Source organism: Cebus imitator, unplaced genomic scaffold (assembly GCF_001604975.1).
Source record: "Cebus imitator isolate Cc_AM_T3 unplaced genomic scaffold, Cebus_imitator-1.0 Scaffold125, whole genome shotgun sequence".
Taxonomy (NCBI): Eukaryota; Metazoa; Chordata; class Mammalia; order Primates; family Cebidae; genus Cebus; species Cebus imitator.
In genome coordinates, this window is record NW_016107440.1 from 1,286,625 (window position 1) to 1,312,821 (window position 26,197).

General features: G+C 45.7%; 1 protein-coding gene across 1 annotated transcript in view; it reads left to right on the plus strand.

Annotated features, from left to right (window-relative positions):
• Positions 1-26,197, plus strand: part of PTK2B (protein tyrosine kinase 2 beta) — a 130,980-nt gene that overhangs the window by 46,235 nt on the left and 58,548 nt on the right. Inside the window, exon 2 of the mRNA XM_037742657.1 lies at positions 24,217-24,457. Coding sequence (XP_037598585.1) covers positions 24,254-24,457 — 204 coding nt within the window. The 5' untranslated portion in view covers positions 24,217-24,253. The remainder of the gene's footprint in view (positions 1-24,216; positions 24,458-26,197) is intronic.

Sequence of the window (26,197 nt, forward strand, 5' to 3'; positions counted from 1 at the left end):
TCTTCTCTTGGTTTTCTCTCATTTTTAAAGATGAAGCTGTGGTGAGACTCTCAAGTTAGTCTTTTTAATTAATTAATTTTTTTTTTTTTTTGAGACAGAGTTGCCCAGGCTGGAGTGCAGCGGTACAGTCTTGGCTTACTGCAGCCTCCACCTCCCGGATTCAGACGATCCTTCCACCTCAGCCTCCCAAGCAGCTGGAGCTACAGGTGCTTGCCACCATGCCCAGCTAATTTTTGTATTTTTAGTAGAGACCAGGTTTTAACTATGTTGGACACGTTGGTCTCAAACTCCTGGCCTCAAGTGATCCACCTGCCTCAGCCTCCCAAAGTGCTGGGATTACAGGTGTAAGCCACTACGCCTGGCCCCAAGTTAGTCTTTCTAAACCCTGGTGGACTGTCCAGGAGTAAAGCTGTCAGCCTGTGGGTAGCTCAGGCTTGCTGAGAGTTGAGGCAGCTACGTGGAGGACGTTGCTGCCGGCTCAGAGAGTGGTAGTTTTGAATGCTAAAGTCAGGCGCTGGAGGTAGGCCCGGCTCTTCCATGCACACTGGTTGTAGAATGTGGGTTTTGAACTCAAGGGACTTAAGGGTATGTCTCAGCTCTACCATTTCTTAGCCCTGTTACCTTGGGCTGGTTATTTATTGTCCTTGAGATTCCATTTTCTCATCTGTAATATGGGGATATAAACAGAATATATTTTTATATTTTATTTTGAAACAGAATCTTACTCTGTCATCCAGGGTGGGGTGTAGTGGCACAAGCTTGGCTCACTGCAACCCCCACCTCCTGAATTCAAGTAATTCTCCTGCCTCAGCCTCTGGAGTAGCTGAGATTACAGGCACACACCACCATGCCTGGCTAATTTTTCTATTTTTGGTAGAGATATGGTTTTACCATGTTGGCCAGGCTGTTCTTGAACTCCTGACCTCAGGCGATCTGCCCATCTTGGCCTTTCAAAGTGCTGAGATTACAGGTGTGAGCCACTGTGCCCGGCCAACATAATCTATTTTAAATAAGAGTTCATTTCTTGATTTCAGGAATAATCTACTGAGCACCTGATCTGTGCCAGGCACTGGTCCAGGCAGAGACACATGGCTTGGGAGGGATGGATATGACACTTGACCTAGGGACCCTCATATGTTCCGCAAGGGGAATGGGGTGTTTTGTGGATTGCGTAAGAAAGCATATATGCACTGCTCAACCCTATGCCTGATACATACAAAGTGTTTGATAAATAGTAGTTGCTATTGTTATTATATTCAACACTAGAAATACGGTATAAATGATCAGTGAGCCAGAAGAGGAGCTTTCATTTGATAAAATGTTTAGCTTCTTTCTCAAAGGTGTTAACTCTCTTTTAATCAAAGGGAGTGTATTAGTCTAAGGTACCAAGAGAAATAGAACAAGTAAGATGTAGAGGTGTTTATGAAGAGATTTATTATAAAGAATAGACACACAGGAGTATAGAGACTGGTTCGTCCCAAGATCTGCAGTTGGCAGGCTCAAGACCCGGGGGAGAGTCAGTGTTCCAGTTTGATTCTGAAGGCAGGAAAGCTGGTGTCCCATTTGGAGGGCCCTCAGGCAGGAGGAATTCTCTTTTATTCAGCAGGGGATGGGGGAGGTGTCAGCCTTTTGTTCTATTTAGGTCTTCAACTGTTTGGATGAGGAAGCCCATTCTTATTAGGGAAGTCTATCCACTTCACTCAGTCTACCAACTCAAAAGCTAATCTCATGCAAAAGCACCCTCACAGACTCTCCCAGAATAATGCTCAAGCAAATATCTGGGTACTCTGTAGCCCAGTCAAGTTGACACAGAAAATTAACCACCACAGGGAGCAATGGTCAGAGGACGTTATGGCTGAGACAGCCTTAGAGGACACCTGGGCTGTGCTGGCAACCACCCTGTCCTGGAGGGGAGGGTAACCCTAGCTGAGGTTGGGAAAGAGGATGCAAACTAGCAGTCCTGGAACTTGATCCAATCCAAGGATGTGTTTTGTTAGTTTATACTGTTTTGTAAGTCTTCACTAGCATTTAAAGATTAGAGAGTTCATATGCAAAGTCTAAATTTCCAGCTTCCCTTGAAAGACTAGAAGTGGCCACATAGAGGTCAGGCATCCCTTCTCACAAGGCAAGTATCTGTTGAACCCAAGTCACAGCTGCTCCCTTAGCCCATATACCCACTGTCTTATTGGCTTAGGCTTCACTAGCCATGCCTGACAGGCTTCACTCATGCATGTTACCACTGCTGCTGCTTTAGGAGAAAAGACACCCAGGCCCGAACGTCAGGGCCCTGGCCCTGCCCCAGTGGGGAGCCCATGGCAGCAGCATGCTGTGTTCTCTGGGCGCACAGCAGGGAGGCAGCATGAAACTGTTCAAAGCATACACCAGACATCTTACTCTCTAGTCCCCACACAGACTTCTTCAGCAAGTTACTGTCTAAAGTGTTCTACATGACCAGAGTCTTTGCATAGCTCTTTGCCTGGGGAGGGGACTTGGGTAGTGATGGGAAAACTCTGTGTCCTCCCATTAGAAAGGAGTTAAACAGCTGGAGATAATTGGCTTTGGGTAAGTGGCTGGGAGAGGATCCATCCCTCCTCCCTGCCTCTATATTGTGTAAGTACTTCCCAACATTTAAAACAGAGCCGGATATGGTGGCACACACCTGTAGTTCTAGCTGGAAGACTGAGGTAGGAGAATCACTTGAGCCCAAAAGATGGTTGTTACAATGAGCTATGATCACACCACTTCATTCTAGCCTGGGTGACAAAGCAAGACTCTGTCTCTAATTAAAAAAAAAATTAGAGATTTTACATTAAAACTCTCGTGAAAAGCCAGCAGTGATCATATGCAGGTCAGACATCTTTTCAGGGGAGTGTGTCCTCTCCTCTCCTTCTGGTTTGAAGCAACTAGGCCCTGAGAGAAGAGCCTTGGGATGGAATCTTCCAGAGCCACAGAATAGTGAAAAATATGCCTCTTGAACAAGAGGTATTTAGGTGGGAGAAGAAAAGTCTCAAGAGAACCCAGAGCTGCTGCTTGTAAAAAGCTGAGGAGACATGGCAATAAGGAGGGATTGAACCAACCCTGCATGTCCCCAGAGGGCAGAGTCCAAGCAGGGACCAACAGCAGTGAGAAGGCAGGCTTGCAGTGGGTATAAGGCAGGCTTTTCCACCAAGGAGAGCTCCTTGGAAGTGGAAATGCCCATGCATAGGTGGTAAGTTGCCAGGCTGAGGGGCAGCAGGTGCTGCACATTGGAGCTTCCAAGCCTTTTGTCATGTGCAGTGCATGTAGACAATACAAGTATTTGCAGGGCACACAAAAAGTAGACATGGGGATTTAAAACCCCAAAGGGGACTGAGTTTAAGCCTAAAGGTTCAAATTATGGCTGGCCTGTTTTGAGGATACTTGGGATTTGTTTTATTCTGGTATGGTAAGACATGCAGATACAGAGATAACTGTCATGAAGGAAGAAGTTTACGTTCACAGATCCCTTACAACAGGAGTCCCAGCACACCATGCAGGGTGCTGTAGGGCAGTACCAGGGTGGGCCAGGAGGCAGAGGGAGTGAGAAAAAATGTGAGCAGGAGCGTTTATTGTGATTTCGGTGGGAAGGAACATGAAACAGTGTAGCAGGTTTAGGATTGGCTCATGTGAATAATTTCAGCAGACTCTGGGCTCTCACATAGGTGCTGTCCCCAGTTACCTGGTAGCTACCCTGGGGTGATTAGGATGGATGGATAGTGGCCTCCAGTGTGAGTGTGGTCTCTGAATGGGTTGGTTTGCATATATGAAAGGTAGCTGTCAGAAACTATCTGGCCCCGGGAGGAGCAGCCCCTCCAGGGTCGGTGGGACCCCATGTCAAAGCAGCAAATGTAGAAACCAGAAAACACGGTTATTACAAAGCATGGCCCACATGCCCTTAAGGACTGAGGGAATCAATTTGCCCAGGTGCACCAGAAAAGAAGCACTGTACTACATGATGTCCACGATTCCTTTCAGCCCTAAGATGCTATCTAGTAGCATAGTGAGCTGGAAATGAGCTGAGAGTCCAGCCTTATCTCTTTGAACAGAGGGGACCTGAGTCCAAAGAGCTGAACCAACTTGCTTAGTCTCGTGGGGGATTATAAAGCAGACACTGGAACTCAGTGCTTTCCCACCATCCTGTAAGGCTGGAAGGGGCTGGTGGAAGTGGCTCATCTTCATCCATGAGATCCACAATCACAGGGAGGACATGGGCTCAGGAGTGCCCAGGCTGCATCATAGGGAGCTTCTGGGCCAAAGGAAGATGTGGGCAGTAGCACAGTCCCTATCAGACCAACGAGGCCCTCCCAAGTACCCTTACCCTGACCTGGACACATAGGGAACTCAGAGCCTAAGGTCTTAGAGCCAGGATGCAGCCTAGATAAGGAGACTTCAACCTGGTCTCAGCTTTGCCCTGAACAAAGTGTCTGACTTGGGCAGTTGAGTTTCCCTCTCTGGCATCAGCCTTCCTGACAGTCATACAGTCATTTCCAAAGCATGGCATTATCATTTCTGTTCAAATAAAAATCCCTTTGCCCCACCCACTAGTTCTGACCTTTAGGTCCAGGGCAGACCACCTGTGTTTCTAATGATGTCCCTTGAGAAGCATCCAGGTCCTAGAATCCGCCAGACCCTTCCAGTGTTAAATCCTACAATGCTCTGATCCAATACCTTCCAGTCATAAGCTACTAGGTAGCAAAGGGATGGGAACAAGACCCCAGGTTTTCTGCCTCCTGGGGCCATGTTCTTTCCCTGTCTCATATGCCTCTCACATAACAGGCATCTCTCTCCTACCCAGTTATGCATGGGTGTCCCCAGCTGTATAGAAGCATGCCATGTCCGCTCATGTCTGGTTTAGTATTCTGCCTGTATAACCTATTTGTTCCCAGAAGGGCCATGGGCTGCACTGGTGAGCAGGGTAGCCTGTGTTCTGGAGCCTTCATTCCCTTCACCAGGCGCGTGGCCATACAGTTAGACACTTGGCACATGACACCTATGTTGACAGCCAAGAACAGAACCCAAGAGTGGGAGGTTAGTCTGCTCAGCCGTGCTGTGGGACAAAGAGGTTTGTGGTTGCCACCTCAGCTCAAGGCTGAGCGGAGACCAGAGCTGGGAGTGGACCAAGCATCAGACAGGGGCCCCAGGTGTGGGCTTCAAAGCCATGGGAGACAGTCCAGAGGTGCAGTCACCTTCAAAGCCCATTCACATCTAAAGTCCTTAGAACCCAAGACCTAGACCCAGAGAGCAGGGAGCTGCAGAGTGGGTTTAGGCCAGGCCAATTTGGGCAGGACCAATAGGCTTGGCTGCCCCTATTCCAACCAGTGCCATTGGCCTTCCTGAAAGGGAGCAGTCTTTGGAGACTTCTGGTGACCATCACTGGTATCAGCAGATCTTGTCCAAACTGTTACCTATGGGCTTCTTGAGGTTGGGACTAAAATGTATCTGAGCAGCAGGTGGGCCTGGACTGGAATAATCTCAAACCCCGCCAACCCTCATATTTTTTTTTGGTCAGACGTGAACCAGAGCAACTCCATCTTAAATAGGAGCTAGGTAAAATGAGGCTGAGACCTACTGGACTGTATTTTCAGATGGCTAAGGCATTCTAAATTACAGGGTGAGATAGGAAGCCAGCACAAGATACAGGTCATAAAGAACTTGGTGATAAAACAGGTTACAGTAAAGAAGCTGGCCAAAACCCACCAAAAGATGGCAAAAAGAGTGACCTCTGGCAGTCCTCACTACTACACTCCCACCCGTGCCATGACAGTTTAGAAATGCCATGGCAATGTCAGGGAATTACCCCATATGGTCTTAAAAGGGGATGCATGAATAATTCATGCCTTGTTTAGCATGCCATCAAGAAATAACCATAAAAATGGACAAACAGCAGCTCTCGGGACTGCTCTATGGAATAGCCATTATCTCATTCCTTTACTTTCTTAATAAATTTGCTTTCACTTTATGGACTCGCCCTGAATTCTTTCTTGCGTGAGATCCAAGAACTCTCTCTTGGGGTCTGGATTGGGACCCCTTTCCTATAACATTTTCACTCCTGTGTTTAGAGCTAAAGACTCGCTGTGCAAAGTGGGAGTGAGGAGGAGGATGCAACTCGTGTCTCACAGCTCCAGAGACAGAGCTGGCCCTGCAAGTAGAAGGTGTAGAGAAACTCCTTTGACATATCCTGAGAAAGACCTCTCTGGTACTGAAAGTAGTCCAGAGGTGGAATAGATAGGTAATTTTTGCCAAAAGGGACCCCTGTCATTGAAATATGCAAATGCTTGAAGGAACTAGAGGAACTTAGGTGATCTGTGATCGTGGCCAACCCTCGGCGTTGGGGAGGTATAGTTTGCCACGTACATTACAGATATTATTTTCATTAATCTTCACAAAAGTTCTAGGAAAGATAGTGCTAACATGCCCAACTTTTACAGGCGAGCACACTGAGGTTCAGGGAGGCAGCAGGACTTGTTCCAGATGATTTGACTGGGCCAAGACAGAGCTCCAAAAATGTGCTTGTTCCATGCCCGTGTGATGAGAACATTTGCACCTGGCATCCTTCTTTGGCTGCTGTGGGGAGGTCTGAGGTCAAGTCCTGATTCTGTCTCTAGCTGAGTGTGGCCTTAACCCTTTCTGAGCCAGTGTCTCCTTCCTGTAAAGAGGCTGGGACCACCTCCAGAGGGAGGAAAGAAGACAGAGAGCTAGTGCTCTGCGAGGTCTCTGTCACATGTACTGTGAGTGTTACAGAAGGGCATTTTTACTGAAGGGTGCCATTATGTTAAAGTGGAGACTGCATTTCTAAACAGATGGGCACATTAGCTCTGGCTGGAAGAAGACTCTCCCAAGAGCGTGGTTCACAGGTAAAGATCAGGAGGTGTTGGGTGCAGGTGGAGAAGGTTCTGAAAAATGTGAACCTCCTCCTCTGTTGGACACTATTCCTGATGTCACCTGCATAGTCAGTCCTTAAGGGATTACTTGGATGCTGGCACCCACCAGGACATTTACTTTGGGGAGGGGAACATTCCTGACTTCAGTTCCCTCACTTGTAAAAACAGGGGAAGTAAAAATAAATGATCTGACATTTCCTTTATCTCTGGTTCCTGTCATTGGTGAGTTTACAATCTTAGTATCTCAGTATCTCCTTCTATCTTTTTCTTTCTTTCCTGCTTTCCTCTCCCTCACCTTTTCTCCCTCCGCTGTCTCATATCTCCCTCAACAACCAAGGCCTCTCCTTATAGCTAACGAGCTTAGATCCCAGAATTACGGACCAAGAAGACAGTCCTGGAAGCATCGATTCTAGTCCAGGGGCTTTAGCTCAGACTTAAAGAAATCCAGGGCTATGGTGAGGTATTCAGGGGGCTCTGCAAATATGGAAGTATTTTTAGCCAAACAATGGAGAAATGAACCACTTCAGGAGCTGAACGATCACTTACAACAGTTTGAAATATTCATGTGCAAGACTTGGTTGGAAGAACATTCCTCTCACCTAATCCCCTCACTTTTTAGATGAGAAAAGCTGAGGTCAGATAGATAAGGTGATGTATTCATGTCATCTGAGTGTTGCTCCGGGGTTTAAGTTGCATGTGACTCAGAGTCTAAAATCTTACAGCTTGTGCATGTGTGTGTGTATACTCACAAAACAATCAGAAAATAATAGAAGCAGAAGAGTAGAACTTGATTCCTTCTGGGGCTCCTGAAAACTGGGGTATAGACATAACCCTCATATTCACCACCCACCGCTTCATCTTGTTCCCCGTCCCCAGTAGAGCTCGGGGAGAACAGCACACAGTCCCCTTCTCGCTGGCTGTCTCCTCCCTGCTGCCTCCTGTCTGCGGTGAGGCTGTGGAGAAGTGGGTTGCTGTTCTTTTTTCTGACTTCCTGTGTGCTTCAGAAACCTCAATGAACAAAGAGCTAAAGGAAGAAAGGGCCCCGGAACCGTTATGCCAAACATAGACTCACATCCGACATGGGGGAGCTGGATGCCTGATTTTTATAGAGATGAAACCCAGGATTCAGGATTCCGACTGCCCTATTCCCAACGTGGCTGCATGGGGAATGGCAGTTCTTGGGGCTGGAAGTAGGTCATAGGCTTCTCATTCTTTTCAGGCTTGGTTCTAATATATTTAAAGAGGCAGCCAAAGTGAGTCTTTAGAAGTATTTATCATTGAAATCAAGCCAACATTAAAAGGAAACATTTAATTTCCTCTCTACAACCACTGTTTTTGTTTGTTTTTGGAGACAGGGTGTCATTCTGTCGCCCAGGCTGGAGTGCAATGGCACAGTCATAGCTCACTAAGCTTTGAACTCCTGGACCACCTCACCCCGCTGGGTAGCTGGGACTACAGGTGCATGCCACCATTAAATTTTTTAAATTTTTGGTAGAGGTAGGAGTGTTGTCTGGGTACAGTGGCTCATGCCTGTAATCCTAAAGTATTGATTTTGGGAGGCCGAGTCAGGTGGATCCTCTGAGGTCAGGAGTTCAAGACCCAGCCTGACCAACATGGTGAAACCCCGACTCTACTAATAAATACAAAAATTAGCTGGGCGTGGTAGCAGACATCTGTAATCCCAGCTACTCGGGAGGCTGAGGCAGAATGGCTTGAACCCAGAAGGTGGGGGTTGCAGTGAGCCAAAATAGAGCAAGATTCCGTCTCAAAAAAAAAAAAAAAAAAAAAAGGAAGAAGAGGAGATTGTCTTGTATGTGGCCCAGGCTGGTCTCAAACTCCTGGGCTCAAGTGATCCACCCACCTCGGCCTCCCGAAACGCTGGGATTACAGGCGTGAGCCACCATACCCAGCCCACTGCAACTATTTTAATTTCTCCGTTTTTCCTCCATGTACAACTCAGCTGTAACCATAGGAGCACATTTTCATAGAAAATTTGCATAGAATCTTTGGAGTTTTTATATTCCCTTAATTTAGTATGCCTAAGCAGTCTCCTTATTACTTACCTTTTACCATACACACAAATTAATTTATGAGTGAGGCTCTGCATCCAGGTGAGAACAGCATTGCAGGGAAAATCTGTGCCCCCCCCCCCTTTTTTTTCTCTTTTTGAGATGGAGTCTCAAAAAACAAAACAAAAAACCTGGAGTGCAATGGCGTCATCTCAGCTCACTGCAGCCTTTGCCCCCTGGGCTGAAGCGACTCTCCCACCTCAGCCTCCCAAGTAGCCGGGATTACAGGCACGTGTCACCACATCTGGCTAATTTTTTTTGTATTTTAGTAGAGACAGGGTTTCACCATATTGCCCAGGGTGGTTTCAAGCTCCTGACCTCAGGCAATCTGCCTGCCTTGGCCTCCCAAAGTGCTGGGATTACAGGGGTGAGCCACCAGGCCTGGCCCCTGCGCTTTTTTGATGTTGTTTTTGTTTTTGTTGTTGGTTGTTGTTGTTTGGACGGTATATTGCTGAGCTTTCTGTAGATAAGCTCCTGTTCTCAGAGCCTTGGAGCTCACATTGTGATCTCCAGGAGGCTCTGAGGGTCAGGTGTTTCTCTGCCTAACCCTGGCTGCCTGGTGCTGTGTTCATGTCTGATTTTGGGTCCCTGAGACCTTTTTCTCCTACTGCTCTTCTAAAAGAATGCAACAGTCATTTTGTGACCTTGCTCAGGAAATATTCAGCTGGGTTTTCCCTTTGTATTTTATTTAATGTGTTAACCAGGGAGGAAAACTCCTGCTACAGTGTGAGTTGAGCTGGGGAGACTTGCCAGAGAAGAGCTGCACCCAACAGGAGGAAGGGGGGTTTCTCGCTACTGTATTCAGGGTTTGGAGGCCTTGTGGCTGGAGTTTTAAAGGCCAGAGTTCCCCCAAATTTTCTGAACTCTGAATGATTAAAACCACCCGTTTTTCTCTTTCTACCCAAGCACCCATTTCCCAATAAGGGCCTTGGGTAACGACCAGAAACTAAAATTGAAACCACAACTCTGCTCTGAAATAAGAGACTAAGAGACACCCAGGAGGGCCTGCCTTTGAAACACGTCACTCCCCGAGATCCATCACAGCACCGAACGCTTGCCGACCTCTGCGCTGGAAGGGAGGTCTACAGCCTGGGAACTGGAAGACCTGGTTCCCAGCGGAAAAACCTTGCCAGGTAGTGAGTCTCTGTCGGTTCATTTCTCACAGTGAGTTGAGGGCCAAGCCAGCCATTCTTCAGCCTCACTGGGTGGTTACCAGAATCACCTGAGATGTTAGGAGGGTGGGGGAATGGGGAGATGTTGGTCAAAGAGAACACAGTTTTATTTATATATAACAAATAAGTCCCAGAGATCTCATGCACAGCATGATGACTGTCCCTAGCATACTGTATTACATACCTCAGATTGGCAAAGACAGTCATTTTTTTATATTTTAGTAATTTTTTAAGATGACATATGATAATTGTACATATTTATGGGGTACAGAGTGATATTTGAATATATGTGTACTCTGTGTAATAAATCAGAGTAATCACCGTATTCATCATAGAAAGCATTTATCATTTCTTTTTTTGTTGGGGACATTCAAAATCCTCTCTTCTACCTATTTAAAAATATACAATAAGTTATTGACTCTAGTTGCCCTACAGGGCTACAGAACATGAGCACGTATTCCTCCTATCTAGCTTTAAGTTTGTATCCATTAACCAACGTTGCTCCATCGCTCTTCCACCCTGCCCTTCCCAGCCTCTAATAACCACAATTCTCTCTACTTCTGTGAGCTCAGCTGTTTTAGCTCCCGTTTACGGGTGCGAAAATGCAGTATTTCTCTTTCTGTGCCAGACTTAATTTACTGAACATAACGTCCTCCAGGTTCATCCATGTTGCTGTGAATGACAAGATTTCATTCTTTTTCATGGCTAAATAGCACTCCGTCTGTTGGTGGGTGCTTGAGTTGGTTGATTTCCTCTTTTGGCTATTGTGAGTAGTGCTGCAGTCAGATGTGGACATGCAGATATCTCTTCAACATCGTAATTTAATTTCCTTTGGAAAAATCCCCAGTAGTGGGATTGCTAGATTATATGGTAGTTCTATTTGCAGTTTTTTGAGGAATCTCCACACGGTTCTCCATTACAGTTATACTAATTTACATTCCCACCAACAGTGTATAGGAGTTCACTTTTCTCAACATCTCCAGCATTTGTTATTTTTTGTCTTTTTGATAATAGCCATTCTAACTGGGTGAGATGCTATCTCATTGTAGTTTTGATCTGTATTTCCCTTATGATTAGTGATGTTGAACGTATTTTCATATACCTGTTGGCCATTTATATGTCTTCTTTGTTTTTTTGAGATAGAGTTTCACTCTGTCACCTAGGCTGGAGTGCAGTGGTGCAATCTCTGCTTACTGCAACCTCTGCCTCCCGGGTTCAAGTGATTCTCGTGCCTCAGCCTTCCAAGTAGCTGAAATTGTAGGTGTGCAGCACCACGCCGTGCTAACTTTTGTATTTTTAGTAGAGAGGGGCTTTCCCAATGTTAGCCAGACTGGTCTCAAACTCCTGACCTCAAGTGATTTATCCACCTTGGCCTTACAAAGTGCTGGAATTATAGGTGTGAGCCACTGTGCCCAGCTGTGTGTCATCTTTTGAGAAATATCATTTCAGATCCTTTGCTCATTTTTAAAAAACATTATTTTCTTTTACCATTGATTTTTTGAGTTCCTCGTGTATTCAGATGAACAGTTAGCATATACTTTCTCCTCTTCTATAGGTTGCCTCATCACTGTCGATTGTTTCCTTTGCTGTGCAGAAGCTTTTAGATTGATAAAATTCCATTTGTCACCTGGAGGTCAAGGCAGGAGAATTGCTTGAGGCTAGGAGTTCAAGATAAGGCTGGGCAACATAATGAGACGCTGTCTCTATTTTTTTAAAATCCCATTTGTCTATTTTTGCCCTTGTTCCCTGTGTTTTTGAAGTCTTACCTGCAAAATCTTTCCCCAGACCAATGCCGTGAAGGATTTACCCTGTTTTCTTCTAGTAGTTTTATAGTTTTGAATCTCATATTTTAGTCTTTGAGTTGATTTTGTTTATAGTGAGAGATAGGATCTAGTTTCATTCTTCTGCTTATGGTTATTCAGGTTTTTCAGCACCAGTTATTGAAAATGCTGTCTTCTTCCCAATGTATGTTCTTGGCATCTTTGTTGAAAATCAGCTAGCTATAAATATGTGGATTTATTTCTGGGTTCTCTATTCTGTTACATTTGTCTATGTGTCTGTTTTTATATTAGTACCATGCTATTTTGGTTACTTTAGCTTTGTAGTATCTTTGAAGTCAGGTAGTGTGATGATTTCAGCTTTGCTCTTTTTGCTTAGAATTGCTTTGGTTATTTGGGGTCTTTTGTGACTCTGCATGAACTTTAAGATTATCTTTTCTATTATATTTCTGTGAAGAGTGTCATTGGTCTTTTGATGGGGGTTGCATGGAATCTGTAGAGCACTTTGGGTGGTATAGTTATTTTAACAATATTAATTCTTCCAATCCATCAATATGGAACATTGTTCCATTTTGTGTGTGTGTCCTCTTCTATTTCATTTATTCATTCATTCATTCATTCATTTTTTCCGAGACAGAGTCTTGTTCTGTCACCCATGCTGGAGTGCCATGGTGCAATCTCAGCTCATTGCAACCTCTGCCTCCTGGGTTCAAGCAATTCTCCTGCCTCAGCCTCCTGAGGAGCTAGGATTACAGACACATGGCACCACACCCGGATAATTTTTGTATTTTTAGTAGATACAGGGTTTCACCATGTTGGCCAGGCTGGTCTCGAAATGGCTGGTCATGAACTCCTGACCTCATGATCTGCCCACCTTAGCCCCCAAAGTGCTGGGATTATAGGCAAGAACCATCATGCCTGGCCTCTTCTATTCCTTTCTTCCGTTTTTAATACTTTTCATCATAAAGATCTTTCTTGGTTAAAAAATATCCTCTCTTATTAAATTTATTCCTAGGTATTTTATTGATTTTTGTAGCAATTGTAAATGAGATTGTTGTGTTTTGTTTGAGATAGGGTCTCACTGTGTTGCCCAGGCTGGAGTGCATTGGCACGATCATAGCTCACTGCAGCCTTGACCTCCTGGGCTCAACTGATCCTCCCACCTCAGCCTCCTGAGTAGCTGGGACCAGGTGGGCATCACCACACCTGGCTGATTTTTAAATGTTTTGTACAAACAGGGTCTCCCTATTTGTCCAGGCTGGTCTCAAAATCCTGGACTCAAGCAGTCCTCCTGCCTTAGCCTCCTGAAATGTTGGGATGACAGGCATGAGCCACTGTGCTGAGCCAAGATTACTTTTTCTATTTCTTTTTTTAGCTAGTTGGTTATAGGTATACAGAAACACTACTGGTTTTTATATGTTGATTTTATATCTTGTAACTTGACTGAATTTGTTTATCAACTCTAAACAATTTTTGGTGGAGTCTTTAGGTGTTTCTTTGTATAAAATCATGTCACCTGCAAAGAGCGACAATTTGACTTCCTCTTTTCCAACTTGAATGGCTTTTCTTTCTTTCTCTTGCCTAATTGCATTGATTAGGACTTTCTAGAGAGTAGATCATAAGTGTTTTCTTACACACATAAGAAAAGGTAACTGTGTGGAGATGAATATGCTAATTAGCCTGACTGTAATAATCAACTTGCTATTCATACACACATCATACTATACAGCTCAAATATATACAATTTTAGTTAAAAATATTTCTATAAAGAATCACCTTGGCTGGGTGCAGTGGCTAATGTCTGTAATTCAAGCACTTTGGGAGGCCGAGGCGGGAGGATCACGACGTTAGTTCAAAACCAGCCTGACCAATATGGTGAAACCCTGTCTCTACTAAAAATACAAAAATTAACCAGGCATGGTTGCACACATCTGTAACGCCAGCTACTCGGGAGGCTAAGGTAGGAGAATCACTTGAACCCAGGAGGTGGAGGTTGCAGTGAGCCAAGATCACACTACTGCACTGCAGGCACTCCAATCTGGGTGACAGAGTGAGACTCCAACTTAAAAATAAATAAATAAATAAATAAATAAAAGAATCGCCTGGGATGTTACTGAGAAATACAGATGGCTAGGCCCCATCCCCCAAGGTCCCTGTGCACTAGGTCAGGTTAAGGCTTAGCGATCTTTACACTATATATTGAAGCAATGCCAACATGTGTGTAGACAGGGTGAAGGACCCGTGGGACCAAGTGCTGTCTGAGGTTGTTTCCATTCTAACAGCAACTTTTTACCATTAGAATCCAGAGCCTCAGAGGTCCTTACTCTGGGGGTATCTGTGGAATGAGGCCTCCTTCTTGGGTAGGTCTGTACTCTTACAGCCAGAATCTTCATCACTGGAGGGTGTTGGTAAAGAGCCCACTCCAGCAGGCCCTTCTGACTCTGCTCAAATCACATTTCTGCTCTCTACTTGCTGTGTGGTCTTTGGGAAGTCACTTTGCTCAGCCACAGTGACCTCATCCTTGAGATGGGTGATAAAGGTACCTACCTTTTGCGTTTTTTTAGGGTGGAATGGGCTCATCGTGCATGGAAAGTGCTAGCCCAGTGTCGGGCTAGGGAAACACTTTGTGTTACCTGCTGCTGTTTCTCAGAAATGAGCCCTTTGGCAGCCATGAAGAGGTGTAGGAAGAGGACATGTGCTCAAGGTCTCGGGGCTGGAGAGGAAGTCAAGGTCACGGTGTGGCAAAGAACCTCAAGGCACTGCCAGGCACTCTGGGCTCTGGAGAACTGTTTAGAGTTAGGGATAACTTTCTGTAATCCTAGGCATCCCTTGTCACATTTCATTGAGATAGGTGTCTATTCTGTTTAACCCAAGCCTGATTCTGGATAGGATCCAGAAATCTAGGTGAATTTCAGGACCCCATTTGCTTCCTCATCTAGCTTGGTGGTAAGAAGATCAGCCTGTCTCTGTGGGACACGTGGAGAGTACAGAAAATAAGACAGTATCATGGCCAGGCACAGTGGTGGGCGCCTGTAATCCCAGCACTTTGAGAGAGGCTGAGGTGGGCTGATCACTTGAGGCCAGAAGTTCAAGACCAGCCTGGTCAACATTATGAAACCCTGTCTCTGCTAAAAAGACAATAATTAGCTGGGTATGGTGACGCCTGCCTGTAATCCCAGCTACTCGGGGGGCTGAGGCATGAGAATCCCTTGAACCCAGGAGGCAGAGGTTGCAGTGAGCTGAGATCAAGTCACTGCACTCCAGCCTGGGAAACAAAGTGAGATCCCGTCTAAAAAAAAAAAAAAAATCATATCAGAGGAGGAGCTAGAGATTTATGCATAGGAGGGAGGTCCAGTTTTTTTATCTTTGTGCAATAGACTTTACATATTTCTCAAGTATATTTAACCAAAATATTATAACCGATGTAACTTAAGATCTTTAACTGTGTGCAATTCTAAATGTGGACTGTGTTTTTATGTAGTTCTAATCAGCATGCAAATTTCATTCTCTGTCACTTAACATTTTTATATAAATCTTTGCATGCACTACTCATATTTTTGTCATAGTTTATCATTATTGCTAGCTCTCAAATTCTTCCCTGAGCATTTTGTTTTGCTTCTTATTATTTCACTACTATAAATAGTACAGCTAGGAACATCTTTGTGCAAATGCTTCACACCCCTCGCCTTGGCTACGGTATGTTTCCCAACGTTGGGTAGCCATATCGACACATGTGAGTTATTTTGTATTTAACTTCCTTGCTTCAGAAAGCCAGTTCTGAGTAATTAGCAATTTCACTAGTTCATTTCAAGTCCATAAACAAAAGATTTTCTTTTTTTTTTCCCTAGGTAACTTGGCTTGCTTAATAAGTTTATGGTGGTTCTTTAAAGTTGTTTTTATTAGCATTTTCAACTGCTGAGGGCTTTTCCATCTATTTTTAATTTTCTCAAGAGTGTTCACACACAGGTGGCATCCTGTTTGCTTGAAGGGGCATCAAAATTGCTGTTTTATTCAATTTGCATTAAAATGAAAGTTGAATACATCTACAGATGGGGACTTGGTCATGTTTAATAGTTTTGAGATCTGTTTACATAAAATAAATATTTGTTGTATACTAAGTTTGCAAAGGGTGGCAAACTGGGGGGGTTGGCAGGTGGAGAAGCTTGTTCAAGAGGATGGTTTTGTTGTTTTTAAGGTGGTGAGACATGGGGGGGCCAACACCTGTACAGTTATATCTGGGTTTATACTTTCTAGTTAAAAAAAAAAAGTACTTGAGGTTTTTTTTAAATCATCAACTTTTTTTCTGTTTATTATATGTATCATGAAATATACGTTAATCAAGTCCTACATATCCATGACTGCATACATATTAACATGTCAGAAGTCTGCATTCCTTTCCATGCATTGTGAGGAATTTGTGTTTGAGCAGAATTCTGGGGCTCTGGGGCCACATCAGAAAAGCAGGTTCATCTGGGCTGTACTCTTTGGCACAGAAATAAGCTTGATGTGTAGAGACCAAGCTCAGGGGTGGGGAGAAGGCAGGGGGGCTCACTGCTGGGTTGTAGGCTATGGACTGTGTTTCTTAGGGTACAGTGGGAAATCTGAGCTCTGGTCTTATCTCTGCTGCTGAAGAAAGGGGACCCCAGGCAAGCTGCTCAGTAAGTTGCTTTTCCTCATCCTCAAAATGGGAGAGCAGCCTGCCTTGGGAGATAGCAGTGAGGTAGCCAGGGTGCAAACGTTATGAAGGGAGATTCAGCATGTGATGTGCAAATGTAAACACTATGGGCCGGGCACGGTGGCTCATACCTGTAATCCCAGCACTTTGGGAGGCCGAGGCGGGTGGATCACTTGAGGTCGGGAGTTCTAGACCAGCCTGACCAGCATGGAGAAACCCCATCTCTACTAAAAATAGAAAATTAGCCAGGTGTGGTGGCTCATGCCTGTAATCTCAGCTACTCGGGAGGCTGAGGCAGGAGAATCACTTGAACCTGGGAGGTGGAGGTTGTGGTGAGCCGAGATCATGCCACTGCACTCCAGCCTGGGCAACAAAAGCGAGACTCTGTCTAAAAAAAAAAAAATAAGCCCGCCATGAAGGGAGATTCAGCATGTGATAAACAAATGTGAAGCTCCTCTTCCCTCCTTCTCTCTGGCTGTACATTTTTTCTTAACGATGACTTGAACGGAGTCAGATCCGTCTTTCACCGGGCAGTCCTACTGGTTCAAAACCAGCAATCCAACCTACATTCCCATGACTCACTCTGTTTTTGGGTTTAGGGGTCTGCACCATATGACAGGGTCCCCAGACTCAAGGGTTTTGTTGAATGTCCTTGCCCTAGAAGACAACCTCTCAAACCCCAGACCCTCAGCGTGCACTGCGGGATTGTGTGTGCGGAGCCCAGAGGGAAATCACCATTCTTTTTAAGGAGTTTTCTGGTAACCCCAACACTACATTAACTTTTTTTGGCAGCCACATCATAGTGACTAAGAGTGAATTTACAGTTAGCCTAAATCCTATTTTTTAATCCATCCCGCTGCGAAACCACATCTTTCTCATCCTAGACTGTGGAAGACTTTTTTTTAAAATCTACATGAAGAATAGCTCATTTATTCCACTTCACAAGTTGTATTTTGTTAAACTTGGCATGACTTACCAGCCTGTGAAGATTTCAAGAATTTTTTTTGCTCCTCTGTTAAAGCCATAATCTCTCTCAATCCTGTGCTCAGCTTGATGCTTCTTGTTTGATAACCACAAGCTCCTTCATACCCAATTAAAAGGTGTCAATAGACAACTGTCTGCCATCCAGGTTAATGCAGGCATTTGATTGACAGTCTTTAGAAGAAACCATTTGACCAGCTAGGAATTCACCTGCTATCATCTGAACTCCTCATTAACCTCTCAAGAAAATGGGGAAGAACTCAGTCAGACACTGAAATGTTGATTCTTCATGATGCCACATTTCCCTGCTCAGCAACCAACTTTGTAACTCACTCAGAGAGGGACATGAGATTTGCAGGAGTTGGAGGTTGGGAGGGAAGGAAAAAGCTGAGATCATGATTTGAAGAGGAGAAGTTGGAGGAGAACTTAGTTTGGGGTTAAAGATGACAAAGAGTGTGGTTTTGAAAATAACTTTCAGAGGACTGGAGAGTAAGAGGAACTCTTTGGAGGAAGGTTCTGGTATACCTTAATCAAGTCCTAACTATCCATGCCTGTATACATACTACATGGTAAGATTCTGTGCCTCCATGGACCTTGTACATTGTTGTCTTGAAGGGCTGGGTGGTGCTGCCACTATAGGGACCAAGTGGGACATCAAGGGTCAGACGTGGCTTGAGGCCAGGGACCCTGAGATCTGCCCTTTTTGCTCAGAGTCTGTCACTGTTCAGACAGTGGTGTGCTGGAACCAACTCTCACAAGCCAGTGGCGTCCATTTCTCCCCAGCTCCCCTTTCAGTACCATCATGCTGGTGGCTTGAAATCAGCCATAATGGAAGTGTTTACGCCAGAGAAACTGTCAAGTGCTACAAATCAAGGCATCCTTCTCTCGGACTGCCAGTGTCCAAACACACACCAGGCACTTATTCTTGCTGCCCCCGCGGCCTCTCAGCACATGCCTGTGCTGTCTCCTTGTGCCATATTTATATTTTTGAAATGAAAATTTGCTTTTCCATAGATGATGTTCAAAAATTCCTTAGCAGATTGCCACCTTCCGATCTCATTTCCCAGCGACTCCTTGCCCACCCTCTTCATCAGCCCTGCAGGCAGGATGTTATGGGGTTTGCTGATCTTTCAGGGTCACTTTTTCCTGAGATCCTGAGGCCTAGTAGGCAAATTCTCTTCCATTTTCCTCTGGCCCCATGCTTAGAGTTCTCTTAGAGACCTTAGCAGGCTGTGGCTGTTTTGGGGTGTTTTGTTCTGTTCTGTCTTTTTTCTTTTTATTGGATTATGTTCTAATAGATGGGAACCTTCTTCCCTCTTCTGTTTATCTTCATAGCTTCAGGTCTGCTATGGCTCCTGAAACATAGGAAGGCAGAGAGAGGAGAGAAGGAAGGAAAGAAGAAAGGAGGGAGGAGGGAAGGAAAGGAGAAAGGAGGACAGCCAAAAGTCATTCATGACCTGGCAAGTAAGGAGCAAGATGAGTCTGATTTTTGAAGAACTGACGAAAGAGTGGAGCCCAGAAGTCAAATAGGAGATAAGAAAAATCTGGCCAGGTGCAGGGATTTAAGACCCCCCTCCCCCCACCAAGTCAGCTGGCCTCTGGGCTGTTGGGAGCTGGCAGCAGAGGGACTCGAGGTGGGTAATGGGTGCGGGGGTGGGGAGCTGAAAAAGTGGTAGAGTCTCAACAAATGCCTTTTGAATTATAGCTGGCAATAATCACAACCTTCTGGTTCCCTCCTCTGCAAGGCAATGGGGAGAAAGGTTTGGGGAGGAGGAAGGGGATTTAGCGAATGCTGGACTGGAGGGCCGTGGAGCAGGCAGAATGCTAGCCCTGCAGGAACCAAGGGGTGAGGGGGTGAGGGCTGGGGAGGGGTGCTGTGAGGAGCCAGCAGGGCCCAGCCTTGCCCAGAAACCTAGGACCAGCTCCCTGAGACTGCAGGGTCATTGCCAATTAGCTAAGTGGCTGTACTCAGCAGGCCTTTGGAATAGGAAAGGGCTGCGTTCTCCATCTTGTTGATGTGGAAACAGCAAGGGGAAGTGACTCAAAGGCGGAGTGGAAATAAAGTGTGTGTCTCGTGACATTCTGACTTCTGCTAGATCCAAAGGGCTGCACTTGACTGTCTCCTGGGAGGCCTCCTTCCACGGGCAGGCGCCTGTGGTGCTCTCGGGACAGGCAGGGGACTGTGCAGGAGCAGAGGAGAGGGAGGGGTGATCTGTGGAGGTGGGGCAGGTGCATGGTGGAATGCAGGACTTAGTGGAATGTCAGTTTAGATTTTTTTTTAAAGTAAGGCTTAAAGACCAGGCATGATGGCTCATACTTGTAATCCCAGCACTTTGGGAGGTTGAGGAGGAAGGATCACTTGAGGCCATGAGTTCAAGACCAGCCTGGGCAACATAGAGAGACCCTATCACTATAAAAAAAAAAAAACAACAAAATTTAACCAGGCGTGGTGGCATGTACCTGTAGTCCCAGCTGCTTGGGAGGCTGAGGCAGGAGGATCACCTAAGCCCAGGAGTTGGAGGCTGTAGTGAGCTATGATCACATCTCTGCATTCCAGCCTAAACAATAGAGAAAGACCCTATCTCTAAAAAAATAATAATAATTAAATTTAAGTTTAAAAATTAAAAAGTGGGTCTTAGTATTATATTTCCAATTCTTTCTTCTGCCATGGACACTTAAAAAATGAAAGTGCCAAGGAGTTTACAGAAGTAACCTCTGATCCTCCAGAAAATTCTGCAGGAGAAGTAATAATGGCCTCGTGCCCCAATGGAAGAAACTGAAGCCTGCAGAGAATCTCCAGATCACATAGTGGGTTCGTGGCAGAGACTTCAGGCGGCCATGTTGCCACACTCCAAAGTCCATTGTGAGTAATGGCCTAGTTGTATGGCTTGGCAGCCCCAAAGACAGCAATTTAAACCCAGGTTTGAATGAGTCAAATGTATGTGCCTTCTCTCTGACATCATACAGCCTTTCTGACCAATGGTCCCCTTTCCACACTCTCTCAAATCAGGAAGAGAACTTTTTTTTTTTTTTTTGAGGCAGAGTTCTGCTCTTTTTCCCCAGGCTGGAGTGCAGTGTCGCCATCTCGGCTCACTGCAACCTCTGCCTTCCGAGTTCAAGTGATTCTCCTGTCTCAGCCTCCCAAGTAGCTGGGATTACAGGCACATGCCACCACACTTGGCTAATTTTTGTAATTTTAGTAGAGGTGGGGTTTCACCATGTCAACCAGGCTGGTCTTGAACTCCTGACTTCAAGTAATCTGCCCGCCTTGGCCTCCCAAGGTGCTAGAATTAAAGTTGTGAGCCACTGTGCCTGGCCAGGAACAGAACTTTGAGTTCTCAAGACCATGCATTTTATGTTCGGGATGCCCAGCATCCCCTCTGGTGTCTACCTCTCCCAGAGGCTAAGCTGTTTATTGAATACAAAATGTGTAACATTACCCTACAGTGTCTTCAAGGGCAAGAGTTAAGTTTTCCTGCGATATTTGTTTCTGTAACCCTAGCATCTCCCCTGTGCCAGGTGCATAGTACTAGGTACAGTTACAACCTGGTGTATCTAGAAGGGAGTTAAATGTTGCTTCATTTCCCCCTCCTGCAGGCAGGTCGATGTCTCGCCATTCAGGAAAAACATAATTTATTTTCTTCCTGAAGATCTTAAGAACTCGGAGATTGTCCAGCCTCCCGTAGTACCCTTTGCAGATTTTGGCCCAGAAGTTCTTACAGCCAATCAGAACTTTTCCTGTTTAATTTGAGCCCATTTCCTTGTGTTTGTTATTCTTTGACTTTGACTTTGGCAGATTTGGGGGCCAGCAGGCAAACCAAAGCCCAGGATGGCTTGGAGCCAGGGTTTTCACTAGTGTCACAAAATGTAGTCACCTCTGATTCTGCTCCGAAGGTCTGGGGCAGACCAGGAAGCAGGGAGGACAGAGTGAATGCCAGGGCTTGGAGAGCCAGGAAGAAGGTCTGGAGAAAGGGGCAGGGCTTTTGGCTCATGAGTTGAGCATCAGAGGATTTTGTGATCATTAAAGGCCGGAGATAGACTGTTGATGAGGAATTCAAATAATACAGACAAAATTTGGAGGCATGAGCAAGTTCTGCTATCAAGAACAGGAGCTGGAGTCAGCAGGTGGTTCTCATCTCTTCCTAACTCAGCGTTCAGTGATGTGCATTGGTACCTGAAGGTCAGTTATGGTGGGAATTTTTATACCACAGAAATTGGCAAGTGTTGCAAAGCAGAATTTTTTTTCCCCTGGAGCACAGGCAGAAGGGGAGCAAGATACAGGGAATACAGGTCATCAGACAAGATTTTGGAAAAAAGACAAGTGAAAATAGTCATGATGATCAAGCCTTTCGCTGGTGTCCCACTTGGTCAGATACAATGAACTAACTCACGTTTTCTGACTTGATCCTCACCACCCTTCTGTAAGGAAAACAGGGTAGGCAGCATTACGCTACTTCATAGGGGAGGAAAATGAGGCTGTGAGAGGTTAAGGTACTTGCACAAGATTTTAAAGCCAGTCAGAAAATGACCTGGGACCAGGACACAGGCAAGATGAGTGCAAGGGAAGATGGCATGGAGTTGATACCTGTGTTCTCCTGAGATCCTCTGTCCCCCTGGGCCGTCCCATTTCAGTGCAGTTCTCTCTTCCACCCGCCTGCTGCCAGCTCTGCACCTCTGTGCCTGAGGATGTTCTCAACCCTCCCTTATGTAGAACTGGCTGGATGTGCTGGAACAATGACTCTAAGAATGGTGTATAAATACCCCAGATCCCTCCCTCTCTGGGTGGGGTACATTCTATCCTGGCCTAGAGTTCCCAGCATGGTTAAACTGCAGTTTCCCAAGTGATAACTCACTTGATCACTCTTTTGACCATTTTCTGCTCCCTGCCATCATTTCTCTGATGTTTCCTGGGGTTACCTCTCAAACGACTTCCCCTGGATTCCTATGCAGTGAAGAGGTATTCCAGGAGCCCGGAAGATTCCTCCAGGGGATCTGCAATACATCTTCACCACATAGCACAGTATTGGCACACAGGACATATCCAGCAGATGTTTGTTGGAAAATGGTACAGATACCTCTAGAATAGACAGATATTTCTAGAATATATACATCTTTTAGATAAGAATATATATATCTAAAAGCAGATGCATATTCTTCTCTCTGTAGGCCTTATGCTACATTTTGCTACCCCTGTGGACTCTGTGCTTGGTTCTGCCTATTGTCCTCCTGCCCCTGACCTGAAGGACGTGCCCAGCTCCTCTCATCCTTGCCTCTTTTTGCATCTTCATAAAACACATTCACTTTTTAAAAAAGGAATGGCTCTTTGAAGCAAATGGCTATCTAAATCTTTCTTTCCTAGCATCTAGTACAGTATAAATAAATAAATATAGGCTCTCATTCCACTTTTCAAATATGTGACTCCATGTTCGTATTTTCACGTTGCCAACTCCATCATTTTGCTCCCAACTAAATGATGGGTCAAAAAGGAATCCCCCTGCTAAAATCACAGTCTCTTCTTAGAAAGGGGATGTTTTTTGTTTAAGAAGGGGTTTCAGGATAAGAGCTAAGCTCATTCTAGAACAGTAGTTTCCAACTCAGGCCAAACATTGGAAAAATCCTGGGCAACAAATATGTCAGTGCTCAACCCAGACCAATTTTATGGCAGTCTCTGAGGACAGTGCTTGGTTTAGGGTTTCTGAAAGCTTCCCAGGGATTATATGGAGCCAATGCTGATGCCACCCATCCAGAGCTAGAACTTCCACTTCTTCTTTTGAGCATTCCCTGCTTTAGATCAGTAGGAGATAAACTCTCCTGAGTTGTGCTGGATCTAGAGGCCAGGACCAATGTTGCTGAGATTCCAGGTGAACTACACATTCCTAGGATTCTCATCGTCTATGTCTGTGTTAACCCAGGCTATAACTGGACTGGGTCTTCTAGGTGCCCTCCCTCCAACGTGCAGAATGCCCTTCCCTGCGGAGCTGCTGCACAGAGTGCTGTTCCTCTTGAATCCTTCTGCATGTGATGAGTGATGTTCTAAGTGCTGGGTTCCCGTCGGACAGAGGCCTCCCACCCTGAAAGTTCTTGCTGGCAGCTGAGGGTGGAGGTGGACGGCATCAGTTGACAGCTTGGCCCTCCACCTGGGCCCTTTCCTGACTTCTCCATTCCCGTTCCCTTGGGCCCTCCACCCCCGTTCTCCCATTCTGTTTCTTCTCGGCTTTTCCCCCGTCCCTGTTCCTCTCCTGCTATTTTCTACTGTCTCGCTCTTTGCTTTTTCTGCTCAGCTGTACCTTGGAACCAAGCTGTGACCGCCTCCTCTCACAGCTGCCTTTGCTAAGTGTGGGCCCCTTGCCTGGGCGCCAGTAGGGAGGGAGGAATGGGTCAGAGAGAAGGGCTTCCAGGAGACAGAGCCCAGGCATGAAAGCTCTACGTCTGGGTTTCATACCTGGATGCTTCTGAAACTTGCCCCTTCCCGCTGCAGCTTTCCCAGCCTAGAGAACCAGGTGCCTTGCAGGGGAGCTTTTGCGAGTATGGAATATATAGCATTTGTGTCGGTCTTGGAGCTCGATGGGTGCTGTTCCTGGTGTACAAGGTGTGTGGGCCTGTGCGGGCTCTTTCAGGGCTGACCCTCTGTTGTCTCTGCAGGACTGCGATGCACCGGTCTTAGCTGCTGTCTGAGAGGATGTCTGGGGTGTCCGAGCCCCTGAGTCGAGTAAAATTGGGCACATTACGCCGGCCCGAAGGCCCCGCAGAGCCCATGGTGGTGGTACCAGTAGATGTGGAAAAGGAAGACGTGCGTATCCTCAAGGTCTGCTTCTATAGCAACAGCTTCAATCCCGGGAAGAATTTCAAACTGGTCAAATGCACTGTCCAGACGGAGATCCGGGTAAGTGTGAAGGCGTCTGCTCTGTCCATCTGTCTGTCCGTCTGTCTTCTTCCTGGGCAGCTGAGCAGCTCTCCTGCAGCCTCATGGATCTCCCATATCCACCCCTGGGTGGAAGAGGTGAGGTGGCATCAGAGAGATGTGCCCAGCCTGCATCACCATGCCTTCTCTCCAGGGATCTGCATACTGCTTCTCGAGGAACCTGGGAAAGACGTATTGTGGTCTTTGTTTGAACCCCAGACCATTTTTTTTTTTTTTTGGCCTCTGATTCAATTCATTTCAACTTACCAAGTACTTATGAGACTTGAAGCTCTGTGAAGGACTTAAAAGCTCCTATCCTCAAAGAATTTACACTCTGGTGAAATAGAAATTAGAGATACACAAGTAGTTGCATGAAAAATAGAACAAAACTGGTCTAAGACTTGTGTGCTGAGCATGTGGAAGAAGGCGTTCATGGGTGCTTAGAGGATGATAATGAAGTAGAGACGCTTTGGGCCAGGTGAAGGGTTGATGAGCCCTACCTGGTAACACATCCCTTTGCTCACTCCTGCCCAGAATCACAACATCTGTTTTGCAGGTCCAGGTACCCACCTTCATCAGGACACCTGGACCTCAGGACACTAGTTCGCCTTAACCAAATGTATGTGAAATGCTCATCATAAGCAGAGTTCCACCATGCTGAACTAATCTCAGTCACCTACATTTACTGAACAATTACTGTGTGGAGCCTGGGCCAATCCCTGTACACACATTATTCTATGAAATCTTCCCAGCATCCCCGTGAGTAGATACACTGAGGACATACCTTGCCTCTGCCCATAGCACCCCTTTCTGATGATGGGAGGGAAAGCCAGATTGGTTCTCAGAAGGTTGCTTAGTTGGTAATTTGAACAAAGGAAGCAGGAACTTTCCGGAAAGCTAATCAGGTCTGAGGACATGGGATGAGCTGTCTCCAGCTCATGGCCAACACTTCCCATGTCCTGAAAGCCAGTGTCCCCAGACTCCTTGAATTTCTCCTTTGGTTAGTGCTGCTGCACCCTGGCCTCAACATCCGGGCTGCCTTCTGTCTGCTATAGTTCATGCTGCTCTTCCACAACCAGAGCACAGTGTAATTGATTAGGTCACTGTCAGGGCCAGTTATCAACATTGATTATGGTTTGATTGGCTCTCTCTGTTTCCTGTAACTGATTTAATTAGGGCCTTGTTTGCTCATCTTATGATTTCTGACATAGAGGCACAACTGTGTCCTGGGAGTAAGCCCTGGTCATCTTCCTCCAGGAGGACATTTTTCTATACCTTTATCCACTTCATGAGTCTTCCTTTGGGTATATAATTGCAAAAATCTGATGCCATCCACTGTGAATGTTACTAGTTTAATTTTCAGAAGTTAACCTGATTTCCAAGTTTAGAGAAGAGCACCTCATTGTTCTTTTGTGCTGAAAAACAGAGAGCAGCTGGTTGGTTCAGATTAGGACATGCTTCATGGAGTCAGCAGTGAAAAGGGTCCTGAAAAAGAGGTAGGATTTAAAGCAGTGACACTGGGGACAGGAGGAGGCTTTCCAAGAGGATGGAACAGCATGAAGAAAGACAGGGAAGCCTCTTAATAGTAAGTAGTTCAGTTTGACTGGAGTATGGATTATATTTAGAAAAATATCTAAAGCCAAGATCAAAAAGTAAAGTTGACAGCAGAGAATGAAGGTCCTACAATATCAGGCACAGAAATTTGGGACTGGGCAGGCATCG